General features: G+C 38.6%; 1 protein-coding gene across 1 annotated transcript; it reads right to left on the bottom strand.

The window, feature by feature from the left end:
- Positions 1 to 15151: 15151 nt before the first annotated feature.
- LOC131904629 (translation machinery-associated protein 7-like) lies at positions 15152 to 15698 on the bottom strand. The gene has a single exon (XM_059255700.1). It carries the CDS (start codon positions 15447 to 15449, stop codon positions 15258 to 15260), a length of 192 nt encoding a protein of 63 aa, XP_059111683.1. The 5' UTR covers positions 15450 to 15698; the 3' UTR covers positions 15152 to 15257.
- Positions 15699 to 19963: the final 4265 nt, after the last annotated feature.

The following is a 19963-nucleotide window of genomic DNA, read 5'->3' on the forward strand; positions in this document are numbered from 1 at the left end:
CCAAAATAGGACTATCTAGGCAGCCACTGGGTATGACTATGTTGGGGCCTATGCCGCTGTTGGGTGAAGCCCAAATGAAGCTTGGGGCAGTAGTTTCTCTGGGACACCTTTGGTCTTTATTTTACTGGTGATATGTCTAGAGGATAATGTTGACTTTGCAGTAGAAAGAGGATTACTCTAATATGTAAATTGTTATTTTAAATGGCAGAACCACACTGATATTGAACTTTACCATAAATATTATGAGTGCACCAAATCTTAATCCCATAGAAATATTTCTAGTGCAGACTGACTTTTCGTTTGTGTGCTTTTAATTTTAGAGATGGCATTTGCTTAGCTATGCCCTCATCTAACCTCCCTGAAATACTGACATTGCAAACAGGGCATCTAAAGTTGGTTCACATTTGTTAGAACGGCCGATAGGAAAAAAAAATACCTGTGTGCTACAATAGTAAATATAGCACGGATTCAGATGACCTCTGTTCATCTCCAAATGTGATAGATTCAAAACTTCTCACATTGATTTAAAAAAAAGAAGAGGACCCCAAGAAACAAGTCCAAGTGCAGCATGTGAAAACTGGCTCTCTGGTCTGCAGATGTGTGAGGAGTTTCCGGCTCAGCCCTGCAGAGCTGACTGAGGGTCAGTGATAGCACGTTGCTTCTGCAGGAAAGCCTCAGAGGGAAGGTGCACTGCTCACTGTCATTTTGCTGGCCGGCCTGAATATTACACTTGCTGCTTCATTCTTTAGAAGAATAAACATTTACACACCATTATTTGGTCAGGAACAAAGCTTGGTGCAAGGAGTGTACTGCTTTTCTTTTATAAACAATGAGCCAATTATTTCTTCACTTCTGGGCCCACTGATGACTAGTTTCAAGTTAGTAATTGTTTGTTGATGACAGTTGTTGATTAAACACTTGTCAGTGCTAAATGTAGCATAAGACTCATGGAAGCTGTTTCTTGTAACAACTCATAGTTTTGTGACAGGACAGTCATATCTTCATCCTCTGTCTTAGAATTGAGAGTGGGGAGGGAGGGACAGAGAGAGAGAGAGAGAGAGAGAGAGAGAGAGAGAGAGAGAGAGAGAGAGAGAGAGAGAGAGAGGAGGGGGAGAAGATAAAGCAACACCTTCTTAGCTCTTCTTAATTAAGTCAACCTTCTGTTAATTAGATGATATTTCAGACTGCCAGCAAAGGGAAGGGCAATTTATTCCAAGTGGACCTGAGGGACCCTTTTAAGCAATAGAAATGTCCTATATGTTAATTTTGTTGATAGCTACAGGAGTGAACACATTTTTCAGCACTAAAAAATGATTACTTATTTTGAAAGGATACATAGACTTTAATATATTTAAATTGTAGCTTGCTTTAATTTATAAAGCTGACCAAGAAATAAAGTTTCAACTCACTGAACATTGTTCAAAGGACATGAACCAGAAATTCACAGCATAAGAAGGCAAATAGCTCAAAAAATGTGCTGATGCTAACCTCCTTAAAAATGATGGAAGTGAATTATGACATGCTGTGTTGACCTATAAAGTTGGAAATATTATTGACAATAATAATTTCTATGAGGGAAACTTAACTTGTTGAAGTATATATTGTCATCATGCCTATTAAGGGTGGATTGGGCACAATTAAAACATTTGTGATGCATACACCTTTGTTTCAGTCATTACACTTTGGGGAGACTTATACAGCAAAAATACTTGCATGTAAAATACATACATACCTGTAACCTATAGAACTGTAAAAAATTGGAGATGATTATTTAAATGGACTGGCTAAGTGAATTCTGGTGTATTCACACAACACAATGTGGCTGTGAAATGAGAAAATCTCTGAATGGCATAGATGTGTGTGCTTATATGCCCTTGTGTGTGCACATGACATGTGTGTGTATGTGTGTTTGTAGATCTTAATATATAAATTCAAAGATAAGGCAAGCTTTTCAGATACATCATTTTCCCTAATCCTCTTCCAAGATACAAATAAAAATCTTTGACATTACATATGCAAAAAAACAAAACCAAGACCCCCAAAATATAAGAAAATTCTGGAAGGCAAAAAGGAGATAGTATTACAACTATGATTCTCAGAACCCACAAGACACAGGGAATGAACACATTTGAAGTTTTGTTCTTTACAGATTTGTTGAAAAAGCTGGTGACCTATAAATACCCACAAATACAGATACAAAGTGGTATTGGGAGAGTATCTCAGGATTAAAACTTTTGATAAATTATAATTATATCATTTCCCTCCTCCTTCCTCCAACACCTCCCATGCCTCTCATTCGCAAATTCACAACTTTCTACTCAATTATTATTGCTACACACACACATACACACATATGAATGAATAAATATATAACTACAACCTGTTAGTCCATTTAGTTACTTGTATATTTATATCTTTAGCACCGATCACTTGGTATTGAATAACAAATTAGTGTGCTCATCCCTGAAGTTATTTAAGTTTCCCTCTCTCAGCAGTCATTAATTATTTGTAGCTTTTCATCTAGGGGCGGGGCCCTGGTAGATTTCCTCCATCTTCGTTGTCATGTCACTTGGTGTTGTCATTGTGCAGGTTTTGATTCCGCAGTCTTGTTGAGATTTCATGGATATAGCATCCCTGTCATATCTAGAAGACACAATTCTGTGGTACACATTGATCTTTGGCCTTTACAGTCTTTCTGGGCCTCCTCCATGATGTTCCCCTTAGGTGTAGGGGTTGTATTGCAGATGTATAATCTGGGGTTGGGCACCCCACCGGTCAGTTGTTCTATGTGATTTGACCAGTTGTGGCTTTTGGTGATGGGCTTTGTCTGCTTTGAAAAGAAGCTTCTCTGAGATGGGGTAAGAGCTACACTAACCTGTGAATGTAAGGATAGATGCTGATAATCAGTTAGAAATCACACTGGTTAAGAAAAGTAAAGTAGTAGATATTGTTCTCTAAGATCCATGGGTAGTTGGCAAGGTTTATACAGCTAGGGAAATGCAAATTAAAACAATTTTGAGATTTCTTTTTACCCCAGTCAAAATGACTGCGACCGAGAAAACAATTGACAACCAACGCTGGTGAGGATGTGGGGAAAAGGAAGTCTTGTTTGGTGTTGTTAGAATTGCAAACTGGTGCAGCTGATATGGAAATCAGTGCGGAGAATTACAAAAGTAGATCCACCGTATGACCCAGCACATACCTAGGCATATACCCAGTGGACTCAACATCCTACTCCAGCCAGGTTTATTGCTGCTCCATTCACAATAGCTAGGAAATAGAAAAAAAACTAAATTTCTTTCAACTGAAAAAAGATAATGAAAATAGTAAATATATATATGTATATATATATATACATATATAGATAGATACATATTAGAAGTATTTAGCTATAAAGAAAAATGAAATCATGTAATTTGCAGGTAAATGGATGGAATTGGGTAACCCAGACCCAGAAGGACAAATTCTACATACTTTTTCTGATCTGTGGTTCCTAGATCTAAATATTCAGATGTAAGCATTTAACCTTGAGTAACTGAAGAAACAAGGAAGGTAAAAAGCAACCACGGTGGATGAGCTCTCGAGAGGGGAATAGCAGTATACAGGTTTATGAAGTGAGAAATGGGAAAACAGAGTAGCATGAATTTGGAGAGAGGAAAGACAACCCAGAAGAAGAGAGGGAAAGCAGGGATAAATAACACACAGGGTGTTTGAAAAAGCCATAGGGAATCATATTATTCATATACAACACACATGTCTACACATAGTTAAAAAACTTAAGCTTACCCACAAGAGCCATAAACTGTGTAACAGAAGCCACAGTACCAAGCACAACAAACCTCTCTTAGGGTTGTTGCTCAGGGGAGTCCAAGAGCCTGCCAGAACAATATAGGCTATTGCTGTTGTCTCTGGTTATCTGCTGGGTGTTGAAGCTAAGTCCGTAATGCTGAAGATACCAAAATCTTTGGGCACGGGATTTGGAGGATTCAAGCTGGATCTGACTTGAGAGCCTCCTGCCTGAGCACTAGCTTTCATAGTGCTGGGAGATGCTATGCAAGCTGCCGAGGAAGGAAAACAATCAATAGTCCTACCCAGCTGGTGTTTGTGAACAACAATCAGCTCTGGCTGCTGGGTGACTAAACATCCTAACTGTTGAATCAATGCCCATTTATCTGCTGTGTTGACTCATCCATTTTCTCTGTTGCTTCCTCTGGGTGTGCATGCATGTACATGTATGTAGAATGCACGTGTAGGTGCACATGTGCAGATTTTAGGTAGAAGGGTAAAGAGGGAAGAGAACGGCACAATGGCACATTGTGTTAGTGAGGGTTTCTATTGCTGTGATGAAACACCATGACCAAAGCAACTTCAGTAGGAAATAGTTTATTAGGCTTATGCTGCCGTTTCACTGTTCATCATCAAAGGAAGTCAAGACAGGAACTCAAGCAGAGGAGGAACCTGGAGGCAGGAGCTGATGCGGAGACCATGGAGGAGTGCTGCTTACTTGTTTTGCTCATTGCTTTCTTATAGAACTCAGGAGCACCAGCCCAGGAGTAGTACTACCCTTCATGTGCTGGCCCCTCCCCCAATCAATCCCTAATCAAGAGAATGCTTTATAGCTGAATCTTGTGGAGGCATTTTCTCAGTTGAGGTTCCCTCCTTTCAGATAACTCTAGCTTGCGTCAAGTTGACATAAAACTAGCCAGAACCCACATCCTATAATTTTGTCTTTGGGCTTCTATTAATTTCTCACTTTACTTTCTATCTCAGACAGTTCATATATACTAAACACATGCCAGATATCACACAAGTACTTTAATTGCTAAATTAATCCTTCTAAGAATGCCCTGAGTAAAGTTTTGTTTTTGTTTTGTTTTTTTTTTTTTTTTGTTTTTTTTGTTTTTTTTTTTTTTTTTTTGGTTTTTCGAGACAGGGTTTCTCTGTGTAGCTTTGCGCCTTTCCTGGAACTCACTTGGTAGTCCAGGCTGGCCTCGAACTCACAGAGATCCGCCTGGCTCTGCCTCCCGAGTGCTGGGATTAAAAGCGTGCGCCACCACCGCCCGGCAACCCTGAGTAAAGTTTTATTAATGCCATGCCCATTTTGTGGATGAGGTAAATAAAACAGGATGAGGAATAAAGCTTTACAAAATCCTCACAGCTTGTGAGAGACAGAACTAAAATTTAAATGCAGGTAAATCTATGTCAGCTAACATGTGGCAGCTGTTCTCTCATCTGTGCGCTTAGCTGCTCTTACTTGACAGACTGACGGAATGATATAGATGCTTGATGGGGGCGAGTGTAGCCAATGCACCTCCAGAAATGTGATGGGGAAAGAGGTGAGGATAGAGTAATAAACACCCATACTCTGAATGCTTAAGAGCTCGTATCCCCATGAGAGCACCACATGCTTTACAGATAGAACAGTGGAGTGGAGTACTGCTACTCAGAGGGAACCCCAAAGTCCAAGACATTCAATATACAACTTAGCGATTGCTGGAATAACAATGAATATTTTTCTGCTAAGAGGAATTTTGTGTTCTAAAAGGTAAATACATGAACACTACACAGTTCACATTAACTTGATTTATCCATGTCATAAACTACATGCATTTCAGTATATCGTGTTTACCCCATAAAAATACAATTTTATGCATCAATTAAAAATAAGAATAAAATAAAATACATACATTTGTGGCAATATCTTTTGGGGAACATTTACAGTGATATAAATCATTGAGTCAAGTGTGCAAACCCCCCACTACCCTGTTTCCACTCCAGGAAATTGAACATTAAGAGAAAGGAGCAAAATGGTGAAAATTTTGTATTGGTAAAAGGGTCATAGTTGTGCCTCTTACTAAGAAAGATTGGTAGTAGAACTGTCTGGGTGAAGAAGAAGGAGGAGGAGGAGGAGGAGGAGGAGGAGGAGGAGGAGGAGGAGGAGGAGGAGGAGGAGAGGAAGAAGAAGGGAGGGAGGCCATGTTTATATAACTGAGGTCTGCTAGACTTGTTAGTCTTTCTTCTAGAGAACAAGGATGAGAGAGGTTGGTGACATGAGAGGAAGTACATGTGGAAGTAGTGACACAAGACAGTTGGAATGGCAAAGCTTGTTTGGATGTGTCATGCTTGGAGAGAGATGGACTGTGTTGGAGCAAAGGTTGGAAAACCCAGGCTCCTGAGGGTAAATAAAGCTGACCCTGAATGCATTTTGTGATAGGTAGGAAACAACTTGGAAGAAAACACCAGCTGTTTAAGACACAGCATTTCACTGTGCTGAATTATTTCAGTACATGACTTCCAGCCGATTCTGGCTGATGCAAATATCCCTTCCATGGAGTTTGCTTTTTCTCAGTTCTCCTCATGTTTGGATTTCTGCTGCTAAAAGTGCACTCCAGGGACCAGGGCTGCAGCCAACCGCCAAGTCTTATTCTAACTCTGACATTAGGCCACCACAACCCTTCGGGAATCTCAAAGATGAAAGGTCCTTGTGTTTAAATGTTTTCTTTCCCTTCCTGGACCCCTGCACTCCTGCGGCTTTATGCCTGGCTTTCCCAGATGATTGCTGGGATGTTGCCAGCCCTGGCTGAGACACTGGCTTAGAATCAGTTTCTCACTTGTCAATTTTGGGGAGTTTTCATACACCTCAGAAGAATGACTTCCTTCAGAGGCCGGTGCCTCTCAGGCTGCACTTCCGTAAGTACTTCCGTTCTGTGGACAGAGCCTCTGTGCTGCCCTGGCTGCCCTGAGGAGCTTCAGTCCAAAAGCCTTCTCTCCAGATGCATCCTTTAAAGTCAGTCTCCTTTGTTGTGCTGTGACTCCCCCCTCCCCCCACTGGAAACTATCATCACTGTTCCACAGCTCGGCAGTCTAAGGTAGATTTCTGTGGTTAGTGAAGTGACCATATTCTAGTGTCTTGACTCTCTAGACTGCTGACATTTCATGTAGGATTTTTTTTTCTAAAAATAGTTTCAGAGGAGATTGCAGCCATTGGACAAGAACAGTGGGGCTGTGGTGATGTCCTTTATAGCTTTCTTCATGAAGTTTTCCTCATAAGTTACTTTCTGTATTCATTGCTCAGTGCCTACCCATGCTCCCCAGGGCCAAACCATTCAATAGTGAATTGACTTAAACAAATTTCCAAAAAAATATATTTCTGTAAATGTAATTAAATGGTTTTGTCTCCTTTAATAGATTTTTTTAAATTGAAATGTTTACAGATGAAAATGATAATATGGTGTTTGCTTTGAAATAAACTATGTGTAAGGAAAAAGGAATGGGTAGGGGCATAAATAGAATATTAATTATTTAAGTCGTTTGCTTAAAAATGACATTTGTGGAAAGCAACATTGCTAGGGGTAGAGTGGAAAGCGATTTGCATATTGCTGGGGTTTGGATTTAAGAGCTAAACTTGGCAAGTTGGATTTTGAATATTTCTTGTGCCACCTACACACTTTTGCATTTGTTAAAGCAGCATCCTGTAGAGGCCGCCCTTAGAAGTATGTAGTTTTTTTGAACATTACCATTCTCACAATCACACCACTGAAAAGTTAGCGGGTCTGCACTTTTCTCTCCAGTTCCCAGTGCCCTAGGTGGGTCTTCAGTGAGCCATTTTGGTAAAAGTCATAGTGACTTCAAGAAGGGGCTGCATGGGAAGCAGTCTGATGGGATGAGGGCCCACACTACCTCCAGCTGCCATAAGGAAGCCCTTCTCGCTGGATCCAGGGATCTGACAGATAGTTGGGAAAAAGTGAGGCTCTAAAGGGGAGGAGAGAGTATAGTTATTTGTTTAGACTCTGTCTAAGAGCTCTAGAGTTAAATTTATACTCATAAAGGCTTGTGAGATTAAATTAATTGGAAAATTAATTAGTTAATGGAAAATTCTAGATGCATTGTATATTTTACTTTGCTTTTCTTCAAAATACCAGCCAAGCCTTGTTGAGTTTAAACACAACTTAATCCTGAGACATAGGTATAGTTTTAGAGTTGGTCTGTCCTATGGTATATTATGCTTTTCCAACCAGTCTATCAGATACAGAATAAGGCAGGGATGATACCAGCAGAGAGATCATTTTTTTTATGTAGACAGACAGATGGATATAGTTCATTAATCAGCCAACAATTTATGAGCAAATTATGCATAACACTGTGTTCTTCAACTTCTCGTGTACCTGCAAGTGGCACCAAGATAAACTGTGAAGCATTCCTTTGGACTTTCACTGTACGGTATAACATAATTCTTATTTGTGAGAAATCTAGAACAGAAGCAGCATTTACATTCAGGGCAATTACAGTAATAGACACAGGGTTAGATGCCGTCTAAAACATTAGTCTACTTCCAGTTTGTAGTTGAGGGCTGGAGATGGAGTTCAGGAGCAGAGCACCTGCCCGGCTTGTATGAGTTGTGGGTTTCATCCCTAGCACCAGAAAAACAAAACAAAACAACAAATGGAAACTCCCATACTAAATCCAAATAAAAGTAGCTTCAGCAAGCTGAGCATGGGAGCCAGCCCTCATGAGAGTTCAAAGGACCAAGATAGATGCGGACTGCGACCAGGGGTTTTCCGTTTGAGTCTTTCCAGCATCAGGATGAACAGCGCCTGTAGTCCCTTCTCCATGGACTTGCAGCTGTTGTACAAGGCGAAGCTGAGTATCACAACGTATCATTAGTAGGCTCATACTTAATATTTATTGCCGTGAAAACCTCTGATTTCTCTTTCCCAGCTTAAAAACAGTGGTTTGCTTAAAAATGACATTTGTGGAAAACAGCATTGCTAGGAGTAGAATGGAAAGTGATTTGCATATTGCTAGGGTTTAGAACCCAGCCTGTAGTGATCCGGTGACTGCACTCTGGGCGGTAACAATATTCTGCCATCTAGTGGATCATTCTGAGAATAAACTGTGACTTTACTGAATCCTCTGGCTGGAAGGAAAGGATTTGTATTAGTAAAACAATTTTCCCAGTAACTGAACTCCAAATGATTTTTTCAATAAAAAATACAATATAAAATTATTGTTTTATTAATATTTAATGCATTTTTTACTTCTTTTAATTACAGACACTCACAATACATAAATCAAGACACCCCATTTCTGAATGTTTAGTGAGATATGTGTGATATAGGCAAATGTGATTATATTTAGTTTTTAAGTTTTTTCTTTCCCATCTTGGAAGTAATAATGTCCAGAGAGAATATCCTTCTTCCCCTTGACCATTTGACTTGAAATGTTGACTTTTCTTTCACTCACCTGTGGAAACAGAATGAATACTGCTTCTTAGCGTTTCAATTTCTTTTTCTGCTGATGACAGTGTACACCTCCTGGGTTTACTGGAATGACTTACCATTGCAAAACACTGTTTTCAATGTCATTTTTCCTACCAATGTTATTTAATGTGTGTTAGCTTTTACTACTTGTAACAAAGATGTTTAGAAGTGGCCTTTCCCATGACAAGAGCCAGTTCACATATATGTAGCAACAATTAATGAAAAAGGAGGCCATGAATCTGAAAGAGAGCAAGAAAGGGTATATGGGAGGTTTTGGTGTGAGGAAAGGGAAAGGAAAATGATGTAATCATATTATAATCTCAAAAATAAAAAAAATAGAAGCAAGAGAAAACAATGAAAACCTGGCCAGCAGCACAGCACAATACCCTAAGGATGTAGTGGTGGCACACATACCTTGATGCTAACAAACACTCTCCACTTGACTTAAGGTCTGTTCAATAAGAGGGAAATTAGCCTGGTACTAGAAACCTAGTCATCTACCCAGGGCTAGTGAAATGATAGATATTGGAGAATTTATAACCACCACTTTACTAAAACAGCATAATCCCTAACTACCTTCTAAATATTTCTGCTTACTCTTTATATGATGGTGGTGGAACAGGCAAAGATTCCATTCTCAAGAATGTATATCCCAGGGTGGAAAATACTGAGAAAGAGGACTGTAAAGGGGATGGATTTTTGGAAGTGAGATCATGGAGATAAAGGAGAGCCAGCAAAGCAAGATTGGTCCACTATCAGATACGAATCAAAAAGCACTGTCAAGGAAGAATTATGTGTGGGAAGTGCATACAAGTGTATTCTGCATCACTGAGGATGAGTACTCAACTCAGGAGGTTTGAAGCAGATGAAAAAAAACAAGACAAACTTACCTGTGCCTTTATGCCCATGTTTGTATCAGGTGTGTATGGAGGGGAAGTTAGGTGATGATTTCACGTATGGAAGATAATTAGCAGACAATTTAAATTATTACTCTCCCTCATGGTCACAAATCAAAAGTTATCATTTTGCTTTTACATTTGAGAATAAAAGTAGTTGTTAGCTTTGACATTACTCTTCCTGCAAAGCAGTAACACCTTTATTTTGGCAGGTGGAAACATGCTTGTTAGGAGGAATAAAAGATTTTCTAAAAAAAACTAAGAATAAAAGTGGAAGTATCAGGATGTAGTGTGTTTCCTCTCTTTCAGTCTTGAGATTTTGGATTTGGGTTTGTCAGCCCCCGAGGTTTTATGTTGAGCTCACTGTAGAAATATTTGGCAGCAGAAATGTTGAGAAGGTAGTGACTTTCTAAAGTAATGAGCCTCTACTTTCTAGAATTCAAACCAAAGTAATTATGTGAATAATCTGAGTGTCCGGCCAACAAGGCTTAGTGCACATTCAGAACAGCAGGATGGGAAACAGGAAGTGTAGGAACAGGTAAAGCTTACAGAGGAGGTAGGTCCTATCATTGAATGCTGTTGTAGTACGATAAACAATTTAAGAAGTTCACAGCTGCACACACTCAACAGTGGGTTAAAAAACATTGTGTGTACTTTGTGGGACTCAGTAAATACACATGGCGATCTATTCTAGTTTGCTTTTTATTTCTGTGTTAAGCACCATGACCAATAGCATCTTGGAGAGGAAGGACTTATTTTAGCTTATATTTCCAGGTCACAGTTCATCTTTGAAGGACACCAAGGTAGAAACTCAAGCAGGAACTGACACAGAAAACATGGAGGAGCACTGCTTGCTGCCTTGCTCTCTGGTTCTCTCTTAGATAGCTTTCCTATGTAGCCCAGGCCCATATGCATAGGCTTGGTGCTTCCCACAGTGGGCTGGACTCTCTCAATTCAATGATTAACTAAGGTCGCAGTCACATATGATGGAGTCAATTCTGCAATAGAGGTCCCCTCTTTCCAGATGACTCTAGGTTGTGTCAAATTGACAAGATAACCAGGACATAGTTTAAGATAGTCAGTGCAATTATATTCCAGTTGTCTATAATCACATCACAAATAATTCCTGATTTGGGATGGTCTGGTTTAATCTAAAAGCTTTCTATATGTAATAAACTTGGAGGTCTTAGAGGCATCTTCAGGTACCATGTGGATGCTGCTTGGAAAGGGTATTGAAATTCACATGGTCAGAAACTGGTATGAAAATGAAAGGTTCTTAGTAATTATTTAAAGTTGCAGGAATGAGTTTGCCTTTTAGCTGTTTTCCACATGAGCAAAACTCCATATACAGTGATTGAAATGACTGACTAGAGATATTTACACATTAATCAATCATGGTTATTACCAGCATAGAAAGAATGTGAGTGTAGCAATAGTGCTTCCACAACTGCAGGTACGTTGGCTACTCTCTGGGCATCAACCAAGTGTCAGACATTTACTTAAGTACTAATTTTATTAAATACAAATGCACCTGTGATCCAGGGCACAGCAGGGCTAGCTGATACTCAGAAACTTTAGAGTAAGCTGGGAAGTGCCAGTAAGGTTTGAAGTAGCGTTCACGTCTAGTTGCATATCCTCAGCCTTTTAAGGTTAATATTATAGTTTCTCAGTTGAAAATAGAAAACAGAGGCTTGGCCCTCAGTTTTAGTACTTCACCAAACGCAATACAGCAAGCCAGGGGAAGAACTGGGATTATTTGATTGTTTTATTTTTTGAGATTATAATTACATCATTTGCCCCTTTCCATACGTCTCTCCAAACCCCTCCACCTAGCCCTCCTTACTCTCTTTAAATCCACAGCTTTTTTATTTCATTAATTGTTTTTACACACATATGCGTATATGTATGTACATATATATTCTTAAGTATCACCTGCTCAGCCTGTAAATTATTCATATATGTGTTTTCAGGGTGACCATTTAGTATTGAATAAGAGGTTGGTGTGCTCTTTACTAGGGAAGACTATTTCCCACTCAGTATTCCTTAGTAGCCTGCAGTTCTTTGTGTAGGGTTGAGGCTGCACAGGCTTTCTCTATCTGCTGTGACATGACTATTGTTGTTCTTGTTCAGGTCACATTTAGGCAATAGTATTGGTAAGACTGTACGGATGTGGCTTCTAAGATTCCTAGGAGACAGAGGCTCACAGCAAACTGCTCCTCTGGCTCTTACAATCTTTCCATTTGTCCTCCACAAAGAAGACATGATCCCTGAACCTTAGGTGTGTAAGTTGTCATATAGGTGTTTTCACTAAGATTGGGCTCCCCAACTTTGCATTTTGATTCTTTATGGTTTTCTTGAAGGGTCTCCATCTGTTTCAAAGAGTTTTCTTGATGAGGGATGAGGACTACTATACTCAAATGTGGGTATAATTAATCACAACAATGACCAGCTTGGCACAATAACCCTAAGGGTTCAGTAGTGGCATGCATACCTTAGCAGTAATCAACAATTCCCTAATTGGACTTAAGATCTGGTCAACAAGAAAGAAATCGTGCCTACTACCAGAAACATAGCCAACTATGCATGTTGGAGGAGAATACAACCATTGCTTTACTAACTATATTCTAAACATTTTCCCTCATACTTACAGAACTGGGATTTTTAAACTCAGTTTTTCTTTGCTATAAAAATCAAACCTTTAACTATTCTTATTCCTAATTGTAATAAACCAAGATGTTTAAACTTCTCTAAAAAATATACAAGAAACTAAAGAAACATTACATTTTGTTCCAGATGAGGTAATTCTGATTTTGCTTTTCATGTAAATCAAAAATTTGACAGGCAGGTGAGAGCCTGTCTTTGGGAAAGAACGTAGTGGGGGAAGGAACACAGAACTGGGAAATGGTGACTTGGAGAAGAGATTCCGGGGAGCAACTGAGATGCTGTTGGCTTAACTGGGGGATTGAGGGCAGGAAAATGAAGGCAGGTATTTTTGAAAGCTTTATTGATATAGTTTATATGCCCTAGAGTTATTTGCTTTAAATGTACAAATAAATTATTTTTACTAGTTTTACAAAATAGTGCAATCATCACCATGGATGAGTTTTTAATTCTTTCAGTTTTCCTTGTATATATTCATTGTACATGGTAACACACGAGGACAGTTCCATATGGGTATATATTGTATGTTGAGCATATTTTCTCCCACACTCCCATAAATCAGTTTAAGAACATCAATTTTTAAAATTTTATGTGTGTGGGTATTTTGCCTACAGGTATTTCTGTGTACCATGTGCCCATGGAGGCTAGAAAGGGTGTTGGATTCCATAGAACTGGAGTTACAGTTATGAGCTACCTTGTGAGTGCTGGGAATCGAACCTGGATCCTCTGGAAGAGTAGCCAGTACTCTTACCACCAAGCCATTTCTCCAGCCCCCACAAATCAGTTTTAAAATGTTTTCTTCTCCTTTCACAAAGATCATTCATGTCCGTTTATAGTGAAGGGATGAGAACAGAGAAGTAGAAGGTGCTGGAATCATGGATGCCACCAGAAGAAAGGATTTGAAGGACTAAAGAAAGGTCAACAATGACAAACACCTCACAGGAGTATAGAACGAGATCAATGTGTCTGCCGGTGCCATCTGACAGATTTCCATGGAAAGGGAAGGTATCAATCATAAAACTTCATTAACTTTCTGTTTATATATTTTTGCTCCTTTGCATTTCATGTAATTATGGTGGATTTTTACTGTATTATATAAAGAAAACAGTATTCTTTGAAGTTCAAGTTTAACCTATATTTTTAGGAATGCCACTTTTTTTAATCACCACGCTCCATTTCCTTCTACTCACCCTGTGTCCAAGACCTTGGGGTGGAGCTGCCAGGAAAAGTCTTGTCAATGATATTGCAGGCACAACTCGGGATTAAAGAGAACACTGCTGCATTCCATATGCACCCTTCCACACACACCAACTCAGATTTTCCTTTCTGAATGAAGCAGACTAGCATTTAATGTCACTGTGTTCCTGAATGGATGTCTGTTGAGCTCATTAATGTTACTCAGTCAAACAACTTTTATAGAGATCTGCCCCTTAAGTTCATGTCCGTTGCTGGGAAAATACTTTACCTAAATACTCATTTCCTCTCATGTGGGCTATAATTCTATCAAATTGTGCTGCTTACTTTCCCATCCACAGAGGTATCCAGTCCTGTTACTACAGATACTCACAGAATGGCTTTTCTTTAATATGCTTAAACTTGGAGCCTGATCCTTTCGTTCTTGCTTTTTTTGTTTGTTTGTTTGTTTTGTTTTTTTGTTTTGGTTTTTTTTTATACACTTAATGATTTTCAATTTTAGAAATAGCCCCTCTACCTCCATTATTCTGGAGTATACCTGACCTTAAGGCTAGTCAATCAGCAAAAGCTATAATTGTTCTAATAAAGATTTTTTTCCCATTTCTGGATGCATTTTGGGGTCATTTAAGAAGACACATGGATACGAGTGGGGGTGTTTATTTCTATGTTCTCTTAAAAGTATGGATTAGAGAAACTTTTATAAATTTTTGTGTAGCTGAGTTTTCTGGTGTCCCAGCCTGCCAGTTGTCAAGATGAATCTCTCTCACCCACCAGTCTTGCAGCCACTCAGACCCAAGTAAACACACAGAAGCTTATGTTATTTACAAACTGTATGGCCATTAGCTCAAGCTTATTACTGACTAGCTCTTACACTTAAATTAACCCATAATTCTTTTTTTTGCCTTTTAATGAGTTGGTTTAATTAATTGAAAGTGATACAGAATTTAGAGTACAACAAAGATGAAACAGCTCTGGTAGGATTTCAGACTAGGTTTACTTTTAAATTCGCAGCTGAGGTAGGAATTTCTGAACACTAGAGACAATGAGCCATTGTATTATTTATTATTATTATTATTATTATTATTATTATTATTATTATTATTTACAAAAGTTTATTACAGTGTACAACAGGCTCCAGGATAACGCTTCATTCTAGCTGTAGGTGGCAAAGATGTTATGGCAGGGAATCCAGATATTTAAATAGGGATGGAAGAGGGTCACCATCATCTCAGATATGAGGAACAGCTTACTTTTTGCCAGATTTCTTAATTCCACCTGTGGCCAGGGGTCCCTTGCTTGTGGCCTTGGCTTTTAGTTTCTTGAGTTTCTTCTCCTCTTTTTGTTTCTGCTTGAAAGCCTTATCTTCCTCATCCATCTCCTTGGCCTGCTTCTTGGGCTGTTTCACGGGCTTCTTTTTGCCACTTTTGCAGCCCAACATGGTGCCTACCCATAATTCTTATTTATGTTTAACCACATGGCTTGGTACCTTTTCCCAGTTTTGCCTTCATATCTTGCTTCTCATGGTGGTGACTGGAAGTGTTTCCTCACTCAGCCCTCCTGTTCACAGAATTCTCTCTCTTTGTCCCTCCTATACTTCCTGCCTGGCTACTGGCCAATCAACATTTTATTTATCAATCAAATCAGAGCAACACACATTACAGCATACAGGAAGACATCTCCTGCATTTTTGTATTATCCATGTAACTTTGTTTTTATTATAATAAATAAGATATTAACATACTGTGAGTTTTTACAATTCTTTCAACTGAGAAGAAATTTGTATGGTTTAAATGAAGATTCTTACTATCTTCTTCCATGGCATCTTTCAGTTGCGTTGGTAATATATAATTTATATAAAATTCAGATTTTGTAATTTCTGAGCTCTAAGTTTACATCTGCCCATGTAGCATACTTTCTTAAGTCTTATAGGGATCAGTGAAGAACCCAGAGTTTTGAGACAGTGTTTTCCTCATTTGAACTGGGTCTTACTGTGTTCTCAGCCAGGCCTCAATGCTCTGGGCTCCAGTATTCAATCCCAAACCTTTCTCCTCAGGCTCTGAAGAGTACAGATTCCAGGAACTCCAACTATACTCAGTTTATTTATTTATTTATTTTACTTTTTAAAAAGATTTAAGTGTGTGTGTGTGTGTGTGTGTGTGTGTGTGTGTGTGTGATGCATGCGCATCCCCCTGGAGCTGGAGTTACAGGTGCTGATGAGCAACTGGACTTTGGTGTGAGGCATCCAATTCTGGTCCTTTCCAAGAGTAGAATGTGCTTATCATGGCTGAGCCATCTCTTCAGCCCCCAGGCATTTCTTGATGGTGATGTTATATGACATGTTCCTGGTACTTTAGTGAAATCTAAAGGTTCAATGTTCCTTGGGAGAAAAATTCAGGATGAAGGCAATGTTGCTAGCTCCCACAATATCCAATGATAGAATGACTCTAGTTGAAGAAACAATACTTGGAGACACAAGGCTTAAGTTTTAACTTTCATATCCATATAAATAACACTTTTTCTTTCCTTTCTTCTTTTCTTCTTTCTTTCTTTTTCTTTCTTCTTCCTTCCTTCCTTTCTTTTCTCTTTTCATTTTTATTGGTTCTTTGTGGATTTCACATAATACTTTCCAATCCCACTTATCTCCCTGTCCCGTCAGGGGTCCCAATCAACATGACTTTTCAAAACCATTAATTTAAAGAAAAACTAGGAGCACCTATTTAGAGGTATTTTTCCAAATATTTATTGGTTCAAATATTAAACAAATTTATTTTCTAAAGTAATTATAGTTTGCAAAACAGTGTAGATTTGGAAAAGTTTTGTGTTACAAAAGCTTTGATTTCAATAAAATAGATAAGTGCTTAAAAGTATCAAGAGTTTTAACAATCCCTCTGACTTAAAAAAAACACTAGCAAAAGAGTCTGAGCTATGGCAGGAAAATCTAAAGTGAGCTCATCTCCTGGCTTCTGAGGAAGTAATTAGAAATAAAAAAAATCATTTTAATTTAGTAGTCTTCTAAATATGACACTGTAGAAAAGAGTCCGGCAGCACAGTTTAGTTAGCAGTAGAGACATTCCATCTGGATCAGTACTTAAGGTATTTTTCTATTTGTGCCTAGAGATGATAACCAAATATAGTCATTTATATATTGTAAAAATGATAAGACAAGAAGCATGAAATAAAAGTAGAAATTCTAAAGAAGTTATTCTATATCTGTTGTGTTCACAGCACAGTTAATGTAAAAAAAAATCCAAAATCCAATTCAAGAATATCTACTATGTGTAGTGTACATTTGTTCAATATAAGAAATTTCTAAAAACCACCATTTGTAAAACAAAAAGCTGTATTGTGGCAGCTACAGGTATGAAATATCCATTAAAGCATTAAAGAATAATTTATATGTTCAGTTAAATATGACCATCTCATAGTGTAAAATTCATTTTTAAATTTAACACATGAACTATGTCAGCATGTCAAGTACTTTAAAAAATACTTTTACACTTACATTAAAAAGTGATATTACCAACATCAAAAATGTGAAAAGGCTGATTTTTCATGTTGGTATTCTGCAGTGGTTTTTAATGAAGGTCACTTATGCTCAGAGGCACACATTTTTCATCATGACTGACCTCTTTTACTGCAATGTACAATGCAGTGTTCCTAAAGTCATAATGACTGAGTTGTGAACTATGTGATAGGATTGCATCTCAGTTATCCACTGGTGCTAATTTGTCTCAGTCAAAATTTTTAATGGTTTTGTTAATTAAAACTTGAGCCCTTGGGCATCCTACCCATTTTTCTTGATGGAAAAAAAAAATCCCATTTTATCAACTTCAACTCCAAATATAACCATGTCAAGCATCTTGATTTGTTGATGTGTACACTCAGCCATGTCAGCAAACACAGCTCCAAGGTTGAACTTCTGCTTGTTCTCTCACATCTGCAGCCACCAACCACACATGCATGTGAGGAGCATTGGGAATCACCAATCATTGGGACCAATCACTCTCGTCCATTCTCGTCCTACTCTACACAGTATACACATTGGTATAACTGTCCTTGAACACTGTCGCAGCCTTTTTCTGTCTGTCCTAGCTAAGAACACTGGCAGCTTCCATGGCCTATCATATACACCTGTACCTTTTGTCCTGACAGTTAATTTTTCCCCTTCCTTTGACTTTCGCTTGTAGCAATACCATTTCTCCTTGCTCGATAGCACAGCATCTCTGCAGCTTCCAAGCCATCTGGTGAAAGACTTGCTTATAACTACTTCCCTGCCCATGCAGATGTCACCCTGAATCAGGAATGTCCACTGCTTACTGAGGCAGCCCATTCCATTTTTCAATAAGCCAGTTAAGAGAATTTTTCCATCTATAAATCAGATAAATCATCCATGCTTTCCACAGTTGACTTTGTGTGTCATTGGGAAGAAGTCTTTCCTAGTTGTTTTGCATATGAATGCTGTATCTACAGTGACACTCTTCTTAGACACCAGGGAAGGGTCTTTGCAGTGAGACCTCCACATTTTTGAATCCAGATCTGCCCTCCCCCCACGTCAAAGTCCCAGAAGCATGACCTTAAATTCTGGACAGCACACATTAATTGTATATTTGGTGACTAAGCAATACAAAAATAGACAATAGTTTCTATGTATTTATAAACTGTACTTAAGAAAGGATAATAAAATGTTTATCTAGCAAGTGATTTCATGCATTTAATTGTTAAGATTAAATTCAAAGGGCTAAGAATACATCCCAGTGGTAGAGTCCTTGCACAGTGTGTGTAGGGTCCTGGGTTTGATCTCTAGCAGCATTAAAAAATAATGCAATCCTTACCCTATTCATCCCCACATACCATAACAAACACCTTATCTTTTTAATTGTTTAACCAGGAAATATCATGTGCTACATGTTTATCTGTAATTCATTAACAGAGATAATGGCATATCTTGTATATCTATATAAATTATAAAGAATTTAGATTTTTACAGTTGTAAATGAATTATTTTCTAGGTCACAGAATAACCAGCACATTTAATTTTACCTGTGCAATTTCATTTAGTGCAAGCAAGTACTAATTGGCCTGCACACCACAATGCTAATATGAGAAAATATCTTGGTCATTGTTAATTCAAAAGCAAACTTGCGATTTTCAAAATGTGTATGCAGCCTAACTTATTAATTTCTCAAAATTATTAATATCTCTGAACATCTCTTGCATTTTACACTACTTAAATTGTTTTGAGCCGGGCGGTGGTAGTGCACGCCTTTAATCCCAGCACTCTGGAGGCAGAGGCAGGCGGATCTCTGTGAGTTCGAGGGTAGCCTGGTCTCCAAAGCGAGTTCTAGGAAAGGTGCAACACTACACAGAGAAACCCTGTCTCGAAAAAATAACTAAAAAAAAAATTGTTTTGATAGCAATTGTAATTGAATCTCCTATGATGCATTTTTAACTACTGTCATCTGGTTCAACCTTTTATTCTATTTAGTTCACATTTCAAGCATCTGCACTAGTCTGAAAGTCAGCATATTACTACATCCAGGAGAGTAGGATTACATCCAGGAGAGTTCTCCTGACCTTTCTCTCTACAGATGAACCTCTGTAACCATGACCTCATGACCAAGACCAAGCACTGAGATCACAGACTGCTTTCCATTCGTCCTACACTAGGGAGGGCCACAATCAATTGATGCTGGATGCGAAGGTTGTTTGTACGGTGGCCCAGTTCCCACTAAAGCTTCCTCTGTGACAGAATACATGTTAATTTCTGGACTGGCTACTTAGGGTGTGGAACTCCTGGTCACATAGCAGACTGGAGCCCTGGGATTGGCTGGCTTCAGGACAGGGAGTGGTTCAGTAATAGAAAAACTGAGGAGGGCTTCTCTGAGTCCCATTTTTTTTGTGTGGTATTTTGTTTGTCTTATGATCATGAATTATCAAGAGTGAAGTATTATT

This window comes from Peromyscus eremicus, chromosome 2 (assembly GCF_949786415.1).
Source record: "Peromyscus eremicus chromosome 2, PerEre_H2_v1, whole genome shotgun sequence".
In the NCBI taxonomy this organism is placed as follows: Eukaryota; Metazoa; Chordata; class Mammalia; order Rodentia; family Cricetidae; genus Peromyscus; species Peromyscus eremicus.

Bases quoted from the DNA above. Each gene is read 5' to 3' on its own strand.
- LOC131904629 (XM_059255700.1), bottom strand. From the start codon at position 15,449: ATGTTGGGCTGCAAAAGTGGCAAAAAGAAGCCCGTGAAACAGCCCAAG.